Source organism: Entelurus aequoreus, linkage group LG01, assembly GCF_033978785.1.
Source record: "Entelurus aequoreus isolate RoL-2023_Sb linkage group LG01, RoL_Eaeq_v1.1, whole genome shotgun sequence".
NCBI classification, from domain to species: Eukaryota; Metazoa; Chordata; class Actinopteri; order Syngnathiformes; family Syngnathidae; genus Entelurus; species Entelurus aequoreus.
The window spans coordinates 46639658-46663181 of NC_084731.1; the positions used below are offsets into that span (position 1 = coordinate 46639658).

Consider the following 23524-nt stretch of genomic DNA (forward strand, 5'->3'; position numbering starts at 1 on the left):
TTTTCCATAAAGTCTGTTTTTCGGGACATAGGAGAGACCCTACTTGTGTTAAAAATTCTCAAGAGGGGAGCTCATTCATGTTCTCATGTGTGTTGTTGTACCTGGCATGCAGACTTCCATTCAGTGAGCGAGTCCAAGCATGCATCTTCCGCCACACAGGAATGCTCTGTTCTCATTGGCCGTGCAGCTTTAATGAGCTCCAATTTGGAGTCTTGCTGAGCATGTGTCACACTGACTGGCTGCTTTTGCTTGTTTGATAACTGACCCACTTTTTACACACGCACACACACGGCTGAAGGCAATCAATTAGTTCTGTTGTGTTTAAAGTTTCATGCATGCATGGGTAAATATTTCATTCCCACATTCCCTCATTTGTATTCTCTCTGTCTGTGCCAGGCTCCAGAGCAGGATGAAGTGTTGCAGTCCATCGACAGAGCGATGGAAGGCATCCACAATGTTGCCTTAAAGAACGGAGGCAAATACAATCTTGAACAGCGGGATGTTCTACAGTGAGTGAAAAAGCGCTTTATAAGTACTTTGAAGCGACGTCATGACATCATTATCTTCCATCATTATCTTCCATCATTATATTCCATCATTATCTTCCATCATTATCTTCCATCATTATCTTCCATCATCTCACCTTCGACCCCAATACAGTGAAACCATTGAAGGAGAATGTCAGAATGTTCAAAAGACCACCATCATTTAAATAGAAATAATTAGTTCCATTGTAAAACTGTAAAGATCATTGAACCTTTATTAACTGTACAACTTTTAGGTAGCAATTTTTTTTGCAAATGAAAAAATAAGTTAACCTCTGCGTCATTATACTTTTTTACCTAAAATGACATACTCATCTACTATGACTACTCCTAATTGTTCATGTTAACGGTAATAGTAGTATAAAAAGAAGGTAACTCCTGATGTTAAAAGTTAATACAATAATAGCTTTGTTTCTGTTCAAAGACAGAAGACCAAATCCAAAGCAATTTTACCATAAAACAATATAAATCCAGCTAGTACATTTTACATTTTAACACAACATTTCATAGAGAAGAGTTATATTTTAAAATGCTAAAAACTATGCAAAATACATATAATTAATGGATAAATGAAAGCATTAAGTTAAGTTAAAGGCCTACTGAAATGAATTTTTTTTATTTAAACGGGGATAGCAGATCTATTCTATGTGTCATACTTGATCATTTCGCGATATTGCCATATTTTTGCTGAAAGGATTTAGTATAGAACAACGACGATAAAGATTGCAACTTTTGGTATCTGATAAAAAAAAGGCTTGCCCCTACCGGAAGTAGCGTGACGTAGTCAGTTGAACATATACGCAAAGTTCCCTATTGTTTACAATGATGGCCGCATGAAGTGAGAGAGATTCGGACCGAGAAAGCGACAATTTCCCCATTAATTTGAGCGAGGATGAAAGATTTGTGGATGAGTAAAGTGCAAGTGAAGGACTAGTGGGGAGTTGAAGCTATTCAGATAGGGAAGATGCTGTGAGAGCCGGGGGTGACCTGATATTCAGCTGGGAATGACTACAACAGTAAATAAACACAAGACATATATATACTCTATTAGCCACAACACAACCAGGCTTATATTTAACATGCCACAAATTAATCCTGCATAAAAACACCTGCGTGTTTGTTATGCTAGCTCCTAGCTCCTCTGCTAGCTCCTAGCTCCATAGAACACGCCAATACAATTCAAACACCTGATCAACACACACAATCACTCAGCCCAAAAGACGGTTCACCTAACCCAAGGTTCATAAAGCTTATATATTTTTAAAAAGTTACGTACGTGACGCGCACATACGGTCAAGTTATCAAATGTTTAGCAGCCAAGGCTGCATACTCACGGTACCTGATATTCAGCTGGGAATGACTACAACAGTAAATAAACACAAGACATATATATACTCTATTAGCCACAACACAACCAGGCTTATATTTAATATGGCACAAATTAATCCTGCATAATAACACCTGCGTGTTTGTTATGCTAGCTCCTAGCTCCTCTGCTAGCTCCTAGCTCCATAGAACACGCCAATACAATTCAAACACCTGATCAACACACACAATCACTCAGCCCAAAAGACCGTTCACCTAACCCAAGGTTCATAAAGCTTATATATTTTTAAAAAGTTACGTACGTGACGCGCACGTACGGTACGGTACGTGTTATGCTAGCTCCTAGCTCCTATGCTAGCTCCTAGCTCCATAGAACACGCCAATACAATTCAAACACCTGATCAACACACACAATCACTCAGCCCAAAAGACCGTTCACCTAACCCAAGGTTCATAAAGCTTATATATTTTTAAAAAGTTACGTACGTGACGCGCACGTACGGTACGGTACGTGTTATGCTAGCTCCTAGCTCCTATGCTAGCTCCTAGCTCCATAGAACACGCCAATACAATTCAAACACCTGATCAACACACACAATCACTCAGCCCAAAAGACCGTTCACCTAACCCAAGGTTCATAAAGCTTATATATTTAAAAAAAGTTACGTACATACGCAAAAAAAAGTTGCGCACATACGGTCAAGCGATCAAATGTTTAGAAGCCAAAGCTGCATACTCACAGTAGCACGTCTGCGTCTTTGTCATCCAAATCAAAGTAATCCTGGTAAGAGTCTGTGTTGTCCCAGTTCTCTACAGGCGTCTGTGTATCGAAGTCAAAAGTCCTCCTGGTTAGAGTCTCTGTTATCCGAGTTCTTCCATCTTGACTGCATCTTTCGGGAATGTAAACAAAGAAGCGCCGGCTGTGTACTGTTGTGGCTGACTACGTTCGAAAAATACGTCCATTTCGCACCGACAACTTTCTTCTTTGCTTGCCCAGCTTCCTTCTCCATAATGCAATGAACATGATTGAAACAGATTCACGAACACAGATGTCCAGAATACTGTGGAATTATGAAATGAAAACAGAGCTTTTTCGTATTGGCTTCAATGTGGAAGGCATACCCGTGTTCCCCGGTCTACGTCACGCGCATACGTCATCCTCAGAGGCGTTTCGAACCGGAAGTTTAGCGGCAAATTTAAAATGTCACTTTATAAGTTAACCCGGCCGTATTGGCATGTGTTATAATGTTAAGATTTCATCATTGATATATAAACTATCAGACTGCGTGGTCGGTAGTAGTGGGTTTCAGTAGGCCTTTAAAGTTAAAGTACCAATGATTGTCACACACACACTAGGTGTGGTGAAATTTGTCCTCTGCATTTGACCCATCCCCTTGTTCACCCCCTGGGAGGTGAGGGGAGCAGTGGGCAGCAGCGGTGCCGCGCCCGGGAATTATTTTTGGTGATAAGGTTTAACTTTAAGGTTGTACGGTATACCGGTATTAGTATAGTACAGCAATACAAATGAATCATATTCGGTACTATACCGCCTCTAAAAAGTACCGGTCCCACAACCCCCCGCACCCTTCGCGCCGTTACTATGTGTCATTGTTGGTTTTACGAGCAGAGGAGCATGTTCATCAGCGCACAATCACAGAGTACTTACAAGCAGACACAGTGTGTAGACAGAAAAGGGAAAATGGACGCATTTTGGCTTAAAAACTAACGATAAAGGTGAAGCTATAACACTGAAACGCCCTCAGGAAGAGGTGCTTTAAGACATGGCTAGCTAGCTAGCGGCTAAAGTCCTCCCGCAGTCAGCAGTGTTGTAGCTACTTTTAAATCACTAATCCTCGCCTCCATGGCGACAAAAAAAGTAATTTTCTTACAAGTATCATCCCTGCAGGACGAGGAATAGCTAAACATGTTTCACTACACACCGTAGCTCACCAGTGTCACCGCCAATGACGCCATTCCTGAATGTAAACAAATGCCATGGGTGGATCTACACCTAACATCCACTGTAATGATACCAAGTACAGGAGCGTATCTAGTCCATACTACTATGATTACATCGATATTTTTTTATATTATGTTTATACACTCAGGAAATATGTCCTTGGACACATGAGGACTTTGGAATATGACCAATGTATGATCCTGTAACTACTTGGTATCGGATTGATACCTAAATTTGTGGTATCATCCAAAACTAATGTAAAGTATCCAAACAACAGAAGAATAAGTGATTATTACCTTTTAACAGAAGTGTAGATAGAACATGTTAAAAGAGAAAGTAAGCAGATATTAACAGTAAAGGAACAAGTAGATTAATAATTCATTTTCTACCACTTGTCCTTAATAATGTTGACAAAATAATAGAATGGAAAATGACACATTATGTTACGGCATACGTCAGCAGACTAATTAAGGAGCCTTTGTTTGTTTACTTACTACTGAAAGACAAGTTGTCTTGTATGTTCACTATTTTATTTAGGACAAACTTGCAATGAGAAACATATGTTTAATGTACCCTATGATTTTTTGTTAAAATAAAGCCAATAATGCAATTTTTTGTGGTCCCCTTTATTTAGAAAAGTACAGAAAAGTATAAAAAAATATCGAAAAGTATCGAAATTCATTTTGGTATTGGGACAACACGAGAATGCATCCATCCATTTTCTACCGCTTGTCCCTTTCGGGGTTGTGAAGTTGTTGGAGCCTATCCCAGCTGCACTCGGGCGGAACTTGTACACCCTGGACCTAGTCCCAAGGCCAACACAGATAGACAACATTCACACACTAGGGCCAATTTAGTGTTGCCAATCAGCCTATTCCCAGGTGAATGTCTTCGTAGGTGGGAGGAAGCTGGAGTACTTGGAGAGAATCCATGCAGTCACAGGGAGAACATGCAAACTCCACACAGAAAGATCTCGGGGCCGTGAATCGAACCCAGGACCTTCTCGCTGTGAGGCACGAGCACTAAACACTTTACCATCGTGCTGCCGGATAAATGAGTATTTAACATAATTTTTTACCTGTATTGAAGACAGCAATGAGCAGAGGGGGAGGAGGGCAGTCTGTGGTTCTTTCTTGAATTCAATAGTGTGTCTAACCTTCTTTATCAAAGTGCTGACACTCGCAACTTTATTCGGCCCCATAGTGGGTTTGCAGTCAAAATTAATAAAGTACAGAAACTGAGTCACCAAAGCATAGAATTTTTTGTTAGTGTACTCTATTCCACGGAATGATACGCGGATTAACGGAGAAGTTTGTTCGGCGCGATGTTTGGCCGTATGACAACTGGGACGGTATATGAAAATGGAGGCAAACTTTGGGTAAAAATGTTCTGTCAAAACAGACCATTATATAAGCTGGGTGGTCAGTAACTACAGAGTTCTTCCTTCTGTTATAGAAAGTTGATCCATCACAGAAAGGAAACACTTGCACGGCGGAGCCTCTCAGATCATCCTCAAGGCCTCCCAGCTTCCAACAGTGAAATATCTCTGAGTCAGATTCCTCCCAATGGCCTTAACCGAGACTATGGAAGACAAGGAGGTGTGCCGCTGTCAGGGAGCATGGACAGCATGCACGCACAGCCGGGCTTTTATCAGGTAACACACAATAACACTAACTATATCTCACACTTTTAATATGGGAAATCTGTATTCTTAAATTAGAATTTAAACTTGGATGTTTAAAATGACATATAAATGATTGTGTAAACATGTGGTAACATAAGTGAGTACACACATCTGAGCACATGTTCAAATAGTGTAAATATTTATTGTGAATATTGTTATCTAACACTGCATGAATCCTTTTGGACATGATATTGATCAGAACTTGTTCCTTGAATCTTTCTGTCCTTCTTTCCATCTTTCCTTCCTTTTATCCTTCTTTCCTTCCATTTTTACTTCTTTGCTTCGGGGCCATCTTTCCTTCCTTCCTTCCTCCCCGTTTCCTTCCTTCTTGTCTTCTTTATTTTCTTCCTTTTATTCTTCCTTTATGTCAATACTGTATTTTCTTCCTTCTTTCATTCTTTTATCTTCCTTTCCTTCTTGTCTTCCTTTCTTCATTTCCTTACGTTCATATTTTCTTCCTCATTTACTTCCATCTTTCTTTCGTCCACTCCTTCTATACTTCCTTCCATCTTTCCTTTCTTCCTCTCCTTCTATACTTCCTTCCATCTTTACTTTCTTACTCTCCTTCTATACACCCTTACATCTTTCCTTCCTTTTCCATCCTCTCATCCTTCTTTCCTTCGGTCTTCCTTGCATCTTTCCTTTCTCCATTTCTTCCTTCTTTCCTTCCACCCTTTTTTTCTTTCCTTCCTTCCACCCTTTTTTTCTTTCCTTCCTTCTTTTTATTATTTCCTTTCGTCCATATTTCGTTCCTCCTTTCCTTCCTTTCTTCATTCTTCCTTTCCTTTTTTACTTCTTTCCATATTTCCTTTCGTTCTGTCCGCTCCTCCTTCTCTCCTTCTTTCTCCCATCTTTCATTCTTCCCTTCTTTCCTTCATCCCTTCCACTTTCCTCTTCTTGTCCTCTCCTACCTTTCTTTGGTCTTTCCTTCCTTCGTTTCATTCTTTCCTTATGTCCATATTTCCCTCCCTCCTTCCTTTCATTGTTTCCTTTCTTCTATATTTCTTTCCTCTCTTCCTTCCTTCTTCCTTTCCGTCTTTCCTTTGTTCCAATTTTCCTTTCGTTCTGTCCTTTCTTCTGTTCTTTCTTCCTTCTTTGCTTTCCTTCTTCCTTCTTTCATTCCTCCTTCCATCTTTTTCCTTACTTCTATCTTTCCTTCCTTCTTCCCTTCCTTCAATTTTCATGTCATCTCACGTCCATTATTTATTTCTCCTTTCCATCTTTCCTTACTTACTTTCTTCCTTTCCTTCCTTCCTTTCTTCCATCTTCATTTCCCTTTGTTCCTGCGTTCCTTCCATCTTGTAGCTGTGTTTAGACTCCTTTTCATGTTACATTCAGTTTCACACAATCTTTCAGTGCGGGTTGGAATGCACATTTCTCCTAACCGCAGCTTCCTGTTGCAGGCTGCACTCGTGCTTTTACCACCATGCTGGACTTTGGTCAAGACCGTTATCTGGGTAGTCCTTATATGCTCATGTTGCCAGATATTTAGAGAACAATGGCTGCTGTTAGTGCTATACAAGCTGTACACTGACTACTTTAAAGTATATATACGTTTCATTTCTAAAGTCTTATGATATAATATAATATATGATATAAATGCTTGCCGAAACGTGAGGGGGTGTTGTCTTCACTTTTGTGAGGTACTGCAGTACTAATGTCTTAGTGGGGGCTGCCACCCCTGCATCCCTACCTACAGGTGCCCCCGCAGCCTCGACGCGCGGCTCCAATAACGCCGCCCCCTCCTGAGAAGCAGCGGAACAGCCGTCGTGCAGGTCAGTGCACATTGGTGGAAGACTCATGCACTCTAATCTTAGGCCACTTTTGTAACCTGAGCTCTCTGTCTTTGCAGAGCTGGACATCCCCTCCAGGGTGTCTTCTCTCCCACCGTCCCCCGTCCCCTCCCTCACAATCAGCACGACCTCATTAGAGTCTGGCTCCTCCCACTCCGCGCTGTCCTCTGACGTCAGCCTGCCAAGTGTCTCCAGTACCCCCCCGCCCCCAGTGCCGTCCCGCGTCAAGCCCGCCGCCTCCGCACCACCTCCAGACACCTCCCCCCAGTCCATCCCGGTCAAGAAGAGCCCGGCTCCTCAACCTCCTCAGCTCGCTGCAGAGGAGAAGCACCCGGAGAGCGAGTGGCCGATGGCCCCCCCGTCCGTTGCAGAAAGCCCTTCTGGCAGTCCGCCCCCCCCCGAGTCAGTTCCCCCCACCATCGGGGCTGAGCTGATCGAGTTGGTGCGGAAGAACACTGGCTTGAGTTACGATCTGTCGCGAGTGGCTGTCGGGGTGGTGGTGGGCCACCTGCAGACCACCCTGCCTGGCGCCTCCTCCGCCCTGGAGCGAGTTCTGGTGTCGCTGGTGGAGAACAAGGTCAGATTTGTTTTCACAAGCTTGTTGGACGTCGCGCTCAGAGTTTAGCGTTTGTTCGGGCTGCTTTTAGCTGTGAGGTGGTGTGGGTGGGGGTTAACGTGTAGTGTGATGCATGTGCACGCTCAGCTCCGCCAAGGCTTAAACATTTGGCACGCAAATGCAACAAGGTCCTACATAAGCAGCGTCTTAATAGCGTTTCACAACGCATCTGAACGCATTTAAAAGAGGATGCTGCACGTCATGTAAATGCACAATCTGGATTATATCCTGATTCTTCTTAATTTTATGTTACAGGTTACACACTTGAAACAGGCAGAATTTGACACAAATATAATGCAACTTTTATGATCAAATAAAAGGCGAAACATTTTTTATCTATTCCAGGGTCAAAATGTTTCCACATTAAATATCAACTTTAACTGTCATACAAGCATATCAAGAAGTTAACTTCCATATGGATATATGATCATATTATTTTGTAGCTTTAGCCATATATTAACCAAGCAGCCAGGACAGATACGCTTGTTTCTAAGATACTGTTCCATCTTAAAAGAGATCTATGTAGGATTCTGCGGTTTATATGTGGTACCACATTTGTATTTTTTATTTTATTACTACAATTTTCCTGAGGGAACTCTCCTGAAGGAATCAAAGTACTATCTATCTATCTATTAAATGGCCATGGAACCCCATTTTGGACACCCCTGCTTTAAATGCTCACTGAGCTAAAATCTCATGAGTTTCCTGGAGTTTGCCTTTGCTCACACTGTACTGTACTTGCACATTTGAATGTCATTTGAGTTTAAAGCATTAAAGCAGATCTTATGTGAAAAGGATCCTCCCCCTTCTTAGCGTCTCGACAAATACTGTCAGTTTGTTTACTTCCTGTGGTTTAGATATGCTTTAAAAAAATCACAAGGTCACATTTGCAGTTCTCTGAAAATGAGTAGGAAGAAGCAGAATATATTTGATCCTATCTAGGGGTGGGTAAGGAATTTGATACTTTTATCGGTACCGACTGAATTCCATCGGTACTACTGGGTACCGATTCACGTAAAATCAAATGATAACATATTTCAAAACCTTTGTTGCACGTGACATTACGTCCAGTTGCAGACTCTGCACCGGCCAAAACACTTGGCGAGCAAACAGCAATTTTCCATGCCAACAAAGCAAGTATTCCTCAAAATAAAGCTCCAATTTTCAAAATGCACTAGCTCAATGCTAATTTACATTGGATATGCCGTATACATGAAACTAATTAACATTAGTGATTTTACGTGGCGATTTCAACACCTGCAATTGTGGTTATGAAAGCTACAACTAAGATGCACGTTACAATCAAACAGCTGGTGAGTGATAAGTACATTGCTTATATTATAAATACTTTTTAGGGCTCAACAAAAGACAAGACTGGTACATTTAGCTTAATGGCAAATACTACTTCTTGACTAAACACAGAGGACAAACTAAAGTTAATTGGTCTGTTTCTCTTTTGAAAACACAAAAATTGTTGCATTGGCTGTGCAGGACTCCGGTGCAGTGTTGCCACGGGGTCAGGTGTGTCACGACGAGCAGCGGCTGGAGGTCATCTTTGGCGACCTCACTCGCCACCGGGATGACTCCCAGCAACGCAGCTGGGCGCTTCATGAAGACCACGCCCTCATCGCGTGCTACTTGGAGGAGCTCCTTAAGATACTGGTAAATAGATAGCAGCCCCTCTTTGAGCTCACCCCTCACATTTTACCTGGATTTAAGGCTGCCTTTCTCCTTATGATGATTTTGCTGGATGCTACTCCACTTGATACAAATAATACAGTGTGCATGAACGTATAATCCTGCTGCAAATTCCAGACAAGTCTGATATGATCAGTTTACAGATCCCACCATGTTATTAAAGTCAACTCGACAGCCTGCCAAATTTTTTAGGTCGGCCTCCTCCTCCCTCTGACTGAAACTCACAATCACGACCAGCTTTTTGATGCACCCAAAAATCCTGTGGTGTGTTCAGGGACCTCATCCATTGGACTTTGTGTGTGGGTAGTGTTGCGTAGACAGCTCTTCCTCCCAGGGATTTTAAGCTGCTGTCCACTCCCAGGTACTTTTGATGGCAAATAAGCTGAAGTTTAAATTGACACCAAACAGAATGGGTATTTTGTGGTTTATTGTTAAAGCTTTAAAGACAAACGTGAGACCAAATCCAGTACACCAGCGTTTCCTAGCTCAGCCTAGATCGGTCTCCTCAAACCCCGGAACTCCTGTGTACTTCCCTTTGTCCCTCACTCCCACCCTCCTTTGTTTAGACTACACCGAGTTATCTCTACTCTCTGCATTCCACTGCTAGAAGGCCGACACCTTACTTTGCAGACTAGAAAGAAGGAAGAATACTAGCTGTTTTGTAGTATGACTATGGAAGGAAAGAAGTAACACTTAAATATGGATATATGGAAAAGATCTGGTTCCATCAATTCCCCCTTCAAGATATTATATCTTGATAATAATAAGATAATAAGATCTTAATTACTTGTACAACACTTATAAAGCACGCCCCACATTAAAGTAGGTGCTGTTTTTTTTTCTTTAAGCAAGCTAGCAATAAAACAACAGCATATTTACATGGGAGATGGATGGAGGGAGTCCACGTCAATGTCGTCATGGTCAGGGAAGGAAGCCAACAATTCTCGAAAGTCTTAAAGTTACCACTTTGCTAGACCCCCTTCAGTGACACTTAGCACAAGGGGCGATAAAGCAACCGCATGAGGCTATGATGGCCAAAAAAGCTCCAATGGAGACCAAGACAGACTTAATTAGGTCAGTCTACCTGCCAAATGTGCTTTGAAGCCAATCTTTGAAGGGGTCAGAGACCCCTGAAACTTCAGTAGTTCCCTAGACAGGCCTCTAAGGCCCTCTGAACTGAGCCATCGGGGGCAGTGTTGTTAGGAATGAAGGTACAGCATTGGTCACCAAACATTGCACACACACCTTCTTCCTTGGCTAGGATGCGGTCAAGGGCTATGCGGATCTGAACGGCCATGAGGGAGGTCGGGGCAAGTTGTTCAGCAAGTCCCTCAACGGCGTCACGAGTCAGGTTGGTCAGTCTCAACGGCGGCGGGGAGTTAGAGAGGCTGCTGAAACAGGAGTTCCAAGGGGTGTTAATTTGGTGACTGGGGTCACCAGTCTAACCATAGCACAAAGCCCAACGGCTGACGTCGGGATTCTAATGTACAATCTGTGCTCCCCACAATACCAGAATAAGTCAGCTCGTGCCCAAGGGCCTATCCTAGAGCCATCTATCAGTGTGGTGCACCAGTAACGGTTAATGTCACCCAATTTGTTGGGGGACGAAGAGGGTCCTGTAATTTGAAAACACGTGTAATTCAGCTTTTGGGCCACAAAGGGAAGAAGTCGGGTGGCATTGTCAACAGAAGGGTACACATGTCAGTCAACTTAAAAGGGGCGGGGTATGTGTGGGGAAAGGGACGGGATAAGTGTGGTGAAAAGGGACGTCCAGCGGAAGAAGCAACACAGTCACCCAGGTTTTGGCATCCACCTGAGCCACAGGTTGTCTGCACCCGCTCCTAAGGTCGAAGTTACCAGGCCTTCGGTGGTGATGTCATTAGCACGCACAGGTGTGAGAGCCTTTGAAACACCACCGAGGTGGGGTGGTACTTTAGGTGCTACAGAGGGTGTAGAGGTAGTTAACGCCCTCTCAAGGACATTAATTTTAATAATTCCTTTAGAGTCTGTATCAGTCAGGTCAACCCCCAAAACAACATAAAAGGGGCGATGGGCACCACTTACCAGAGTATGTTGTCTGCATCCGACACCAATGGTTCAGGGTTGGGTCGTAACAAATATAGAGGTTATTACCACGGTAATAGCTATTGTGTCCCCCGTAATTAATCACACTGCACAGGTAAAAAAAATAAGTCTTGCTATCCCCTTTGACCCAGTCTATTTAAAGTCCGCTGTATGTTCTAAGACACTTGTCAGTCACTGTCGTCAGGAAGGAAGAACTGAGACACAAAGACAGTAGAACACGCCCAAGCACCAGTCCGTCAGGGAATACTACCGGGTGTAACATCCTGCCTTTCGTCTATCAATATCAGAGTAATTTAGGTAACAAAACGGGGATAAACATCAAACTTTTCACTTAATGTAACGACACATATAGTTATGCTGAAAACAAGCAAGAAAAACTAAGAAACATTTAGCATACTGGATTGGTCTCAAACAAGGATATACAATATAGAAGTTGAAAAGAGTAATGTAGGTAGAAAATCTCTCTCGTCTCCTGGGCTGCGGGGCAGATGATGTGGCGAGGGGGTCAAGAGGGGCAGATGTTGTGGCGATGTCAGCAATGACATCCGCTGGTGATCTGTCAGGTTCTTCAGCAGTAGTGCAGAGGGAGAGGTGGTACCAGGTGTCCCCTTTACCAGCCAGTCGAAGGGCGTGGGACGTCCGTTCCACGACCTTGAAGGGACCAGTCCACCTGGGCTCTGTCCACTTGCGTTTGATGACCTTGATCTTAACCCTCTCAGCGGGCGGAAGGGAATCTGTACAGAAGAACTGTCACACAAATTCTGCAATTTTTTGTGTAAAATACCATTTTGGTTTTACGCTGATTCCTCCTTCCATGGGGGGCTGCTGGTCCTGGGAAGGGCTGACCTGTATGCAGCTCATAGGGTGAAAAACTCAAAGGGCGGTAAAACAGTTTTATTCACGGACCTTCGAATGATCATTAACGCTAATTGCAACATGTCAATCCAATTAAATTTGGTCTGTGCACAGATTTTAGCCAATTAGTTTTTGATGTTCTGGTCCATCCTTTCAACCTTACCTTGGGACTGAGGACGGTACCCCAAACCTGTGTTCTAGTCCGAAAGCCTTTTCGACCAAGGCTAAGTGAGTATTTTTTTAAATGGTTGCCGTTGTCTGACCTAATCTTTTTGGGAAAACCATGTCGGGGTACTAGGTCATTCACAAGTCATTTAATTACTGATATTGCATCCTCTTTTGAGGTTGTTGTTGCTTCCGGCCAACCACTGTGATTGTCAACACAAGTCAGTACGTACCTTTTCCCTTGTACCGTATTGATCATATCAGTAAAATCAAAGACTATACATGGTTCACCCTCACCTCATCCATATTCTAAATTTGATCTACTAAACTACTATCGATGTGGAAAATCGTTATTTTCAAATTAAAATTTAGTTATAACTCTTACCCACGGGAAAAATTTTAAAACTATGGAATGTGTCAGAGTCGGATTATTGTCGACTTTGTTCCAAGGAGTCTGTTTCCACCCTCACTCACCCCCTTCTGTTTCTGAAAAAAGGACTGTGTTAGTCATACTATCACTTTCAGAAACATCTAAGAAAAAAGTCAGCTAATAGTCAAGTAGCAGAGGGCAGGTCATGTTTGAGGTCAATGATTGTCTCTCTAGCCTCTGTGGTCCACTGGGGGGTGGTGTTAGGGTAGGGGACCCCTTAGCAATATCACAAATAACTCAAACTCAACTAAACCCTAACTTTTATGTAACTTATTCAATATGGTGAAAGTAACAAAATATGTTTATATGTGTATTGTCACAAATACTAGAAAAATACTACCCTTATGGCGGATGCTTTAGCAATTGTATTTTGAAATTTTACCCAACCTGGTGCCCCCAATAATTCATTAAGTCAAGCTCATGTTGTAGAAAGTCGAATGATGCGGACACGTTTGTTACTGAATACTTTCTATCAGACTTCTGCCATGGCAACTTTGTGTATGTAATGAGCAACTATAATTATTTGATATGCTTAAATGTGTAATGTGTCGTTTTAGCTCAGCTGTTTTGTAGCTGCTAGCTCCTTGTAGCCTACAGGTGTCTATAGTGCAGCCCATAGTTATGTGTTTAACATAACTATGGGCTAAACCTAAACAATTGAAAATGTGGTATTTGGGTGTCGGTGTAATGTGTGGCAGCTACGCCGTGTCTTATCATTGGACCTAAGTTCTTTGGTTTTGTAGGTGAGACAGAGAGCAAGTGAACAATGTGGGACACAATTGTGTCCATCTTACACCATGCTTGTTGTTGCAAAGATAGGTCAACATGAGCAGCCACACCCTGAGTTCCAACATATATAAATATAAAAGAGTCAAAGGCCTCCTGGTATGAGTGTTTAACTGGTGATCATAACATGAGGCGAGTCAGGTGGCGATACACACGGAAGCATCTCAGTCAGCCAGGGTTTTTACTGCTAGAGCAGTTGGATGTCAGCCATTCCTGTTGTTTCAGGCTGTGGTATGAGCTCATGGAGGAGCCTTGGTAGTGGTGTCGCAGCTTGGTGGTTGAGCCGTCAGGTAACACCAGGAAGGTTCCTTCTGTGCGATATTGAATGTCAGGGTACAGTCTGTAAAGGAGGTCATTACCAATTAGGCAGGGTGTGTGCAGGTCAACCACGAAGGAATGCTTCAGTGTGTGTCCAGCAATCTGAACCGGAAGTGGTTTGGTGACAGGTAACCTTCTTGTGACCCCAGCGAAGCCTTCGACCTTTAAAGAGGAAGCACACAGTTTCTTTGGTACCTCTGCATTCAGAATCGAGTGGGTGGCACCAGTGTCAATCACGAACTGATAACATTGTCCATTGACACTCATGTCCAGCAGGGGGCCAGTCAGTATTTCCTGCTGGGGCTCCTGCGGTGGGCGTCCTCTGCCTTGCCTTCGTGTTCGTCTGGCGTCATAATGGGACCTTTCCTGTTCAGAAATGTTCGGACAGTCACGACTCCAGTGACCAGGCTGGTCACAGGCAAAACAGTTTCTTCCCCGGATTGACTTTGAAGCACCGTGTTGTCCACCACCCGAGTCCAACCATCTGGTCTCACATCTGTTGAGGATTCTTTCCTCCACCTGTTGGAACTCAGAAGCAAGGTCACCCACTGCTGAATATACTCTAGCTGATTTGTGCCCTTTTAAAACCTTTATTTAACCAGATAAGAAAACCCATTGAGATCAAGATCTCTTTCACAAGGGTGACCTGGCCAAGAGGTCAACAGCACATGTCACAGAGCAGTTTCAAAATAAATACATTAAGACATACATTTTAAAATACATTACTTTTAGGTATTTAGACATTTTTGCTTCAGTGATTTGTAAATTAAGGAGTTGCTTCCTTGCTGCTCTGTCATTAGCCTTATCATCCTCATCTTGCTTAGCCCAATTTTGCATTGCGTCAAGTACGGCTCGTCTAAAAAACTGTCGGTGTTCCCCTTCTTTCCTGGGGTGTACACCTGTAGCTTGTGACCACTGCTCTTTAGCTTGGTTTATGAATCCATCAGGTGACTCACCATCTTTCCACTGATAGGTGGGTGTGGCATTCTGACATGGAAGAGGAATGTATGGTGTTATCGGTGAGATCGAAGATTCAGCCATTAATCCTGCTTGTTGTTCTGTATTTTTGCCTTCAAAGAAGGGGTTAATTTTCGGAGGCAGGATCAATCGTGTGAGTACCTCCTTCGCTTGTCACTGGAGTAGGGGGCGGTGGCCTAGTCAAAGTCTGGGTGGGTCGTTTGAATTGTCTGATGCATGCGCAGCAGGCAAAAGACCAATCAGTCCGTTCTGTCATATTTGTCTCATTAATCATCGGTTCTTTTGCTGCATTTCGTTTTTCCACGTAATCCCTGTTTACTTTTATCATACGCCAAACTCTTAAATTCTCGAGCACCAACCCTGCTCCTTTTTCTCTCTCCCTGCGTGTTCCATTTTCACCAGCGCACACACACACACGCACACGCACGTGTAAGCACTCACGCGCACACACACACACAAGAAAAAGCTGCACCTACGCTCTTTCTCTGCGTTTCACTTTACCATAAAACTTCCAGTTTGAGTTCACGACTTTACGAGTGTTATAAACTCCCTCTTAACCCTTTCAAGGAACGTTCCCCTTTTTTTTCTTTTTTCTTTTTAAACTCTACTTGCTAATTTCATTGTCGACAACAGTATATTCAATTGATCATTAAACAGTAATGATTCATCACATTTTCCCCCCGCTGCCATCACATTCCTGTTTGTCACACTCCTTGGCCATTGTGTCTATTTCCTTACGTTTTAGTGTCTTATCTCACTGGGATCTTTCAACCCGCTTCCTTACATTTCAGTGTGTTATCTCACTGGGATCTTTCAACCCGCTTCCTTATGTTTCAGTATCCTATCTCACTGGGATCTTTCAACCCGTTACTCTTTTAGGCGGCGACCAACTACCCACGGTGAGCCACACCCAACTATTAGTTCACTCGTCAATGAAACTGCCCGTCACGGTAATCGAGACACAATGACGTGAGTTGACCACTTATTTACAATTTTAATGCAATGGCAGGCTCGGCAAAAATGCAATCAATCTATCAAAATCACCAATCTGTGTCTGGGGTACAAAACAGTGTTTGACTTACAGACTTCAGGACAGACTCCTAAAGCAGATTTTATATAAAAAGGCTCTGCTTACCTTGTATTGGCCAATTGAGTCTGTCCAGAAGATTGCAAGAAGTCATCAATCAACAGCGTGCTATCCCGGACGAGCCCCCAAATTGTTGCGTAGACAGCTCTTCCTCCCAGGGATTTTAAGCTGCTGTCCACTCCCAGGTACTTTTGATGGCAAATAAGCTGAAGTTTAAATTGACACCAAACAGAATGGGTATTTTGTGGTTTATTGTTAAAGCTTTAAAGACAAACGTGAGACCAAATCCAGTACACCAGCGTTTCCTAGCTCAGCCTAGATCGATCTCCTCAAACCCCGGAACTCCTGTGTACTTCCCTTTGTCCCTCGCTCCCACCCTCCTTTGTTTAGACTACACCGAGTTATCTCTACTCTCCGCATTCCACTGCTAGAAGGCCGACACCTTACTTTGCAGACCAGAAAGAAGGAAGAATACTAGCTGTTTTGTAGTATGACTATGGAAGGAAAGAAGTAACACTTAAATATGGATATATGGAAAACATCTGGTTCCATCAGTAGTTAGGAATTAAGCATTGTGTATTACTAATCCAAATAAACATAATCTGTTTTCTAGACGGATGCTGATCCTGAGGTGTGTAAGAGGATGTGCAAGGCCAGCCACTATGAGAATGTGCTCTCTCTCGTTTCCTACTATCAGATGGTGAGGATAATCTCCTCTGTAGAAATCATCTGGCAGCACCGTGAGAGCAATTCGTCACGGTAATAAGTAAGTCATGTTTTGTTGTTGATGACTGTTGTTGTCACGTGAACACGCAGGAGCTTCGTGTGACTTTGCGCCTGCTGCTGCTTAAAGTGTTTGGTGCAATGTGCAGCCTGGATGCTGCGCTCATCTCCACACTCCTCAACTCCATCCTCCCCATGGAGCTGGCCAGAGACTTACAGACAGACACACAAGGTAGGAGCTCGCTTATTGATCCAGAATGTACACATTTACTGTATATGTGTTTTATATATATGTGTGTGTCTTTGCTCAGAGCACCAGAAGATGTGTTACACAGCCTTGGTGCTCAGCATGATCTTCTCAATGGGTGAACAGGTGCCATATCATCACTACGGTACGACTCTTAATGACGACGAGTGAAGCAGACATTTAAACTTAAAAGTGATGTGACGTTGTTTTTGATGCGGTCCTCTTTCCTCCGCTCGTTCAGAACACTTGAACGCAGAGTTTGTTCAGTTCCTGCTGGATGTGGTGGAAGACGGACATCCCTCCGATCCCACGGAGCAGCTGCCGGACATCTTCCTCAACCTACTGCTGGCCTTCAACCTGCACCACACAGGTAGTAGGACTACACAACAACACAACTATGGTTATTTTTCAAAATGTTTTCCCCCTAAGCGCATACAAATATCATTAAAAATATACTGTACCGCTCAAGTTGCATAAAAACAGAGTTTCAACCAGCTTATGCAGAACATCTCCCATCACTGTTGTTCTTATTTTGCATATGATGTTAATGCAATACTCAAAATGCATCAAATGGCTAATATTAAATAAAAATAAAATTCATAAATTAAAAACGCAAGCAATATGTTCACGCTAGTCAAAGACATCCTGCCAGAAAATTGCTGGTCGAAGATCGTCTGCATCAGTGTATCTTAAAGGCCTACTGAAATGAGGTTTTCTTATTTAAACGGGGATAGCAGATCCATTCTATTTGTCATACTTGATCATTTCGCGATATTGCCATATTTTTGCTGAAAGGATTTAGTAGAGAACATCGACGATAAAGTTCGCAACTTTTGGTCGCTGATAAAAAAGCCTTGCCTGTACCGGAAGTAGCGTGACGTCACAGGTTGTGGAGCGCCTCACATCTGCACATTGTTTACAATCATGGCCACAAGCAGCGAGAGCAATTCGGACCGAGAAAGTGACGATTTCCCCATTAATTTGAGCGAGGATGAAAGATTTGTGGATGAGGAAAGTGAGAGTGAAGGATTAAAGGGCAGTGAAAGCGATTCAGATAGGGAAGATGCTGTGAGAGGCGGGTGGGACCTGATATCCAGCTGGGAATGACTAAAACAGTAAATAAACACAAGACATATATATACTCTATTAGCCACAACACAACCAGGCTTATATTTAATATGCCACAAATTAATCCCGCATAACAAACACCTCCCCCCTCCTGTCCATATAACCCGCCAATACAAATCAAACACCCGCACAACACACTCAATCCCACAGCCCAAAGTACCGTTCACCTCCGCAAAGTTCATACAGTACATACAGTATATTTCCCCAAAGTTACGTACGTGACATGCACATAGCGGCACGCACGTACGGGCAAGCGATCAAATGTCTGGAAGCCGCAGCTGCGTACTCACGGTACCGCATATCCAACTCAAAGTCCTCCTGGTAAGAGTCTCTGTTGTCCCAGGCCAATGGTAAAGCTTGTCCCAGGCCAATGGTAAAGCTTGACTGTCATCGTTCGGGAATGTAAACAATGAAACACCGGCTACGACGTAGCCGCTACGTGTTTGTGTTGCTGCAGCAGGCCGCTAATACACCGCTTCCCACCTATAGCTTTCTTCTTTGCTATCTCCATTGTTCATTAAACAAATTGCAAAAGATTCACCAACACAGATGTCCAGAATACAGTGGAATTTTGCGATGAAAACAGACGACTTAATAGCTGGCCACAATGGTGTCCCAAAATGTCCGCTACAATCCGTGACGTCACGCGCAAACGTCATCATACCGAGACGTTTTCAGCAGGATATTTCGCGGGAAATTTAAAATTGCACTTTACTAATCTAACCCGGCCGTATTGGCATGTGTTGCAATGTTAAGATTTCATCATTGATATATAAACTATCAGACTGCGTGGTCGGTAGTAGTGGGTTTCAGTAGGCCTTTAACCATATACACACACACATATACATATATATATACATATATACACACACACACATAATTGGTGGCTGACTAAATACTTTTTGCCCCACTCTATGTATGTATATATATATATATATATATATATATATATATATATATATATATATATATACACACTACCGTTCAAAAGTTTGGGGTCACCCAAACAATTTTGTGGAATAGCCTTCATTTCTAAGAACAAGAATAGACTGTCGAGTTTCAGATGAAAGTTGTCTTTTTCTGGCCATTTTGAGCGTTTAATTGACCCCACAAATGTGATGCTCCAGAAACTCAATCTGCTCAAAGGAAGGTCAGTTTTGTCGCTTCTGTAACGAGCTAAACTGTTTTCAGATGTGTGAACATGATTGCACAAGGGTTTTCTAATCATCAATTAGCCTTCTGAGCCAATGAGCAAACACATTGTACCATTAGAACACTGGAGTGATAGTTGCTGGAAATGGGCCTCTATACACCTGCAGGCAAGGAAGCAGGGCGAAACTTTCTCACGGTGTGCAGCAACAGAACGACCAGAGCGGCGTGTGCTGTGCCACTCGGGCGGGCAGTAGCCCTTGAGTGCCCAGTAAAATAGTAAATTCCGGCGTCGCTAAGTGTCTACGTTAGTGTGGCTCATTTCTAGCCTAGATCCAAGTTGCACTGCAGCCGGGCTAGGCTCGCCTTCAGCCGTGGCCCAGGTTAGCATGGGTCCGAAGCCAAGGAGAGCGGTTAGCCCCCCTGAGGACGACATGGAAGAAATTAAGAAATCTCTTGAGTTCTTGTCGGCTGAGATCGCAACAATTGCTGAACAGCAAAAGAAAATTGTGGATCTGATGGGTGACATTCAGTCACTCAAAAGACTGAACACAGAGAAAGACAAAGCTATAAAAGTTTTGGAATGTCGCGTGGCCGACTTGGAGCAGTACTCCCGCATGAACAACGTGATCGTCAGCGGACTGAAGACCAAACATCGGTCATACGCCAGTGTGGCAGCCCGGGAAAACGGTCCCGTAGGGCTGGAGGGAGTTCAATCGGAGTCGGAGGTGGAATCGCTGGAGCAGCAGGTGGTCAGCTTTTTGGGGAGCAGGAGGATCTCCGTGGACAGGAGCGACATTGAAGCCTGTCACACGCTGCCTACGAGAACCAAAGGAGCGACACCAGCGATCATCATTCGCTTCACCAACAGAAAGAACAAGATCGCGATCCTAAAACAGGGTCGCAAATTAAAAGGAACGGAGGTGTACATTAACGAACATCTCACCAAAAGGAATGGTGAGATCGCCAGGCGCGCACGAATCCTGAGGAAGCAAAGCAAAATTCAGTCTACATGGACTGCCAGCTGTAAAGTGTTTATCAAGCTGAATGGTACGACCCCAGAAGAGGAGAAAGTCATGGTCATCAACGACATCAGTGATTTGGACAAATTCGATATCTGAGAAACTATCTGCGGCGAGGTAGGACCCCTGTGTCTACTCATGGACACTTTTCACACACACATAATGACTGTCACTCATTGTTTCCCTTTTTATTCGTTAGTTTTTTGCTGCAGTTGCAGATGTCATGCCTATGTACTAGTTGGGCGTTGTTATATATGTCTACCTGTACAGCTTTTTATGCCTCAAAGCAGGCCTATACTACTGTGTTTCAGGGTCAATTGTAAAAAGCAATATAAGTCATCAATCGCTCTCTCTCTTCATCATGGTTTCATACAACCTTAAACTACCTGGCAAAGGCCTACTGATAGCTCACTTGAATATCTGTAGTTTAAGAAATAAAATCCCTGATTTATGTATGATAATGAAGTCTAATGATATACACATTATGGCAATATCTGAAACCCATCTTGACTCCTCTTTTGAGGATGTTGAATTAGCTGTAGACGGATACACAATTTTTAGGAATGATAGAACAAGATATGGTGGAGGTGTAGCTGTGTATGTGCAGAGTCACATTCCTGTGAAAGTAAGACATGATTTAATGTTGGCTGATATTGAGGCCCTGTGGATCCAGGTTCACCTGCCACAGACCAAACCCATACTGGTTGTTTGCTGCTATAGACCACCTAGTGCCGATATAAAATACCTGGATTTAATATGCAAGATGTTGGATAAATCTAGTGATGAGAACAGAGAGATATATTTTACTGGGGACACAAACATTGATTGGTCCGCTATGTGCCCGCTGAAAAAGAAACTTATTGCTGTAACTAATGCCTGTAACCTCACACAGACCATTACAGTACCAACTAGATCAACTATAAATAGAAATGGGCTAAAGTCATCCAAATGCATTGACCACCTATTCACTAATGTTCCTGATAAATGCACTAAAACAGTATCAATAGCTCTTGGCTTTACGGACCACAACTTAATTGCAATAAGGAGGAAGACCAAGCTCTCCAAAGCTCCTAGTGTAACAATACATAAAAGGTCTTATAAATATTTTAATGAAGTAACATTTATAGATGATGTGAAACATGTTAACTGGGAAACTGTGTGTCTTGAGGAGGATCCTGAAGCTGCTTTGAGCACATTCATGAAGTTATTTTTGCAGATTGCAGATAAGCATGCTCCTGTCAGGAAAACAACTGTCAAGGCAAATGGCGCCCCCTGGTTAGGGAATGAGCTCAAAGCACTTATGAAGCAACGTAACCAGGCTAAAAAGTTGGCGGACTCTTCTGGTCTACTTTCTGATGCGATGATCTATCGTAAATTAAGAAATCGTGTAACTAAAATAAATAGAGGTAATAAAAAGGTATATTATCAGACAAAGATCTATGACTTTAGACATGATGGTAAACAATTGTGGAACATTTTAAATCAAATAATGGGAAGATCAGTATCATGTAAAACAATTTCGTATATAGAAGTTGATGGAGCTTACCTGACTAAGCCAATGGAAATTGCCACATATTTTAATAATTACTTCACAAACAAGGTAGAAAATCTGAGAGTGAATATGACGCCTTCTGATGGCTCCTCCTCATGCACATTAATTGAAAATCATATAATGAAGGGTAAAAACTGCAGGTTCGATTTTATACCAGTTAGTAGTTCTGATATTGAGAAATTGTTGTTATCACTGCCATCTGATAAACCTGCTGGGACGGACATGTTAGATGGCAAATTGTTAAGAATTGCGGCATGCCATGTATCAACTCCGATTTGTCATATAAGATATGTCATTAAGATATGGAGTCTGTCCTGGGGTTTGGAAGGAGGCCAAGGTCATCCCTCTACCCAAGGACAAAAATAAAGATTTTACTGGTAAAAACAGTAGACCAATAAGCATACTTCCTGTTCTTAGTAAATTGATGGAAAAAGTTGTTTTCAAACAAATTCAAGATTTCTTTACCTACAACAAACTGATGTCGTGTTCCCAGCATGCTTATAGGCAAGGTCACTCAACATCTACTGCTCTAGCTCAGCTGACTGATGACTGGCTGTCACAAATGGATGTCAAGAAGATGGTTGGTACTGTCCTGATTGACTTTAGTGCAGCATTCGATGTCATAGATCACAACATAATGATCTCCAAACTGAGAAAATATGGTTTTAATAGTATGTCACTTTCTTGGATGTTGAGCTATCTATCAGGAAGATCACAGAGAGTGTGTTTTAATGGTAGCCTATCTGAACGCATGTACAATTACTGCGGCGTGCCTCAAGGAAGCTGCTTAGGTCCTTTACTTTTCATTATTTTTACTAATGATCTTCCCTGTGTTACAACAAACACCAATATGGTTATGTATGCAGATGACACAACTCTATACAGTACTGCCTCTACTTTAAATGACCTACAAAATAACTTAAATCAGGACCTGGAGAGAGTGTCACGCTGGGTAAATGATAGTAAACTTGTTGTGAATATTGACAAAACAAAAAGCATTCTTTTTGGATCCAGGCATATGCTTGTTGATGACCCACAGCTTCATATTTCAATGTCAGACATACCTATTGAGCAGGTCAAAAAAGCAAAACTGCTTGGTGTGCTATTAGACAGTCAACTGTCATGGTCCGATCATATTGATGGTATTTCAATGAAAATGGGAAGAGGTTTAGCCATGGTCAGGAAGTGCTCCACCTTCTTGACATCCTCAACAATGGCTCAAGTGATACAGTCCTTGGTTTTCTGTCATCTTCATTACTGTCCTATAATATGGTCCGCTACGACTAAGTCTGACCTGAACAAACTGCAACTTGTACAGAACAGAGTGGCTAGACTGCTAGTTAAATGTTCTTTGCGCACTAATATTTCATATATGCA

The 23524-nt window shown here is 42.7% G+C and overlaps 1 protein-coding gene across 2 annotated transcripts in view; it reads left to right on the forward strand.

Moving 5' to 3' along the window:
• The window catches only part of LOC133653583 (NCK-interacting protein with SH3 domain-like), a 43036-nt gene that overhangs the window by 6574 nt on the left and 12938 nt on the right, over positions 1 to 23524 (forward strand). For both annotated transcript variants that reach the window (XR_009826751.1, XM_062053015.1), the window contains exons 2-10: positions 397 to 509; positions 5287 to 5485; positions 7215 to 7290; positions 7368 to 7885; positions 9416 to 9586; positions 16940 to 17026; positions 17143 to 17281; positions 17361 to 17441; positions 17538 to 17666. Coding sequence is in view for 1 of the 2 variants with exons in the window: in XM_062053015.1 (XP_061908999.1) it covers positions 397 to 509; positions 5287 to 5485; positions 7215 to 7290; positions 7368 to 7885; positions 9416 to 9586; positions 16940 to 17026; positions 17143 to 17281; positions 17361 to 17441; positions 17538 to 17666 (1513 nt within the window). In the remaining variant the exon portion in view is untranslated. The remainder of the gene's footprint in view (positions 1 to 396; positions 510 to 5286; positions 5486 to 7214; positions 7291 to 7367; positions 7886 to 9415; positions 9587 to 16939; positions 17027 to 17142; positions 17282 to 17360; positions 17442 to 17537; positions 17667 to 23524) is intronic.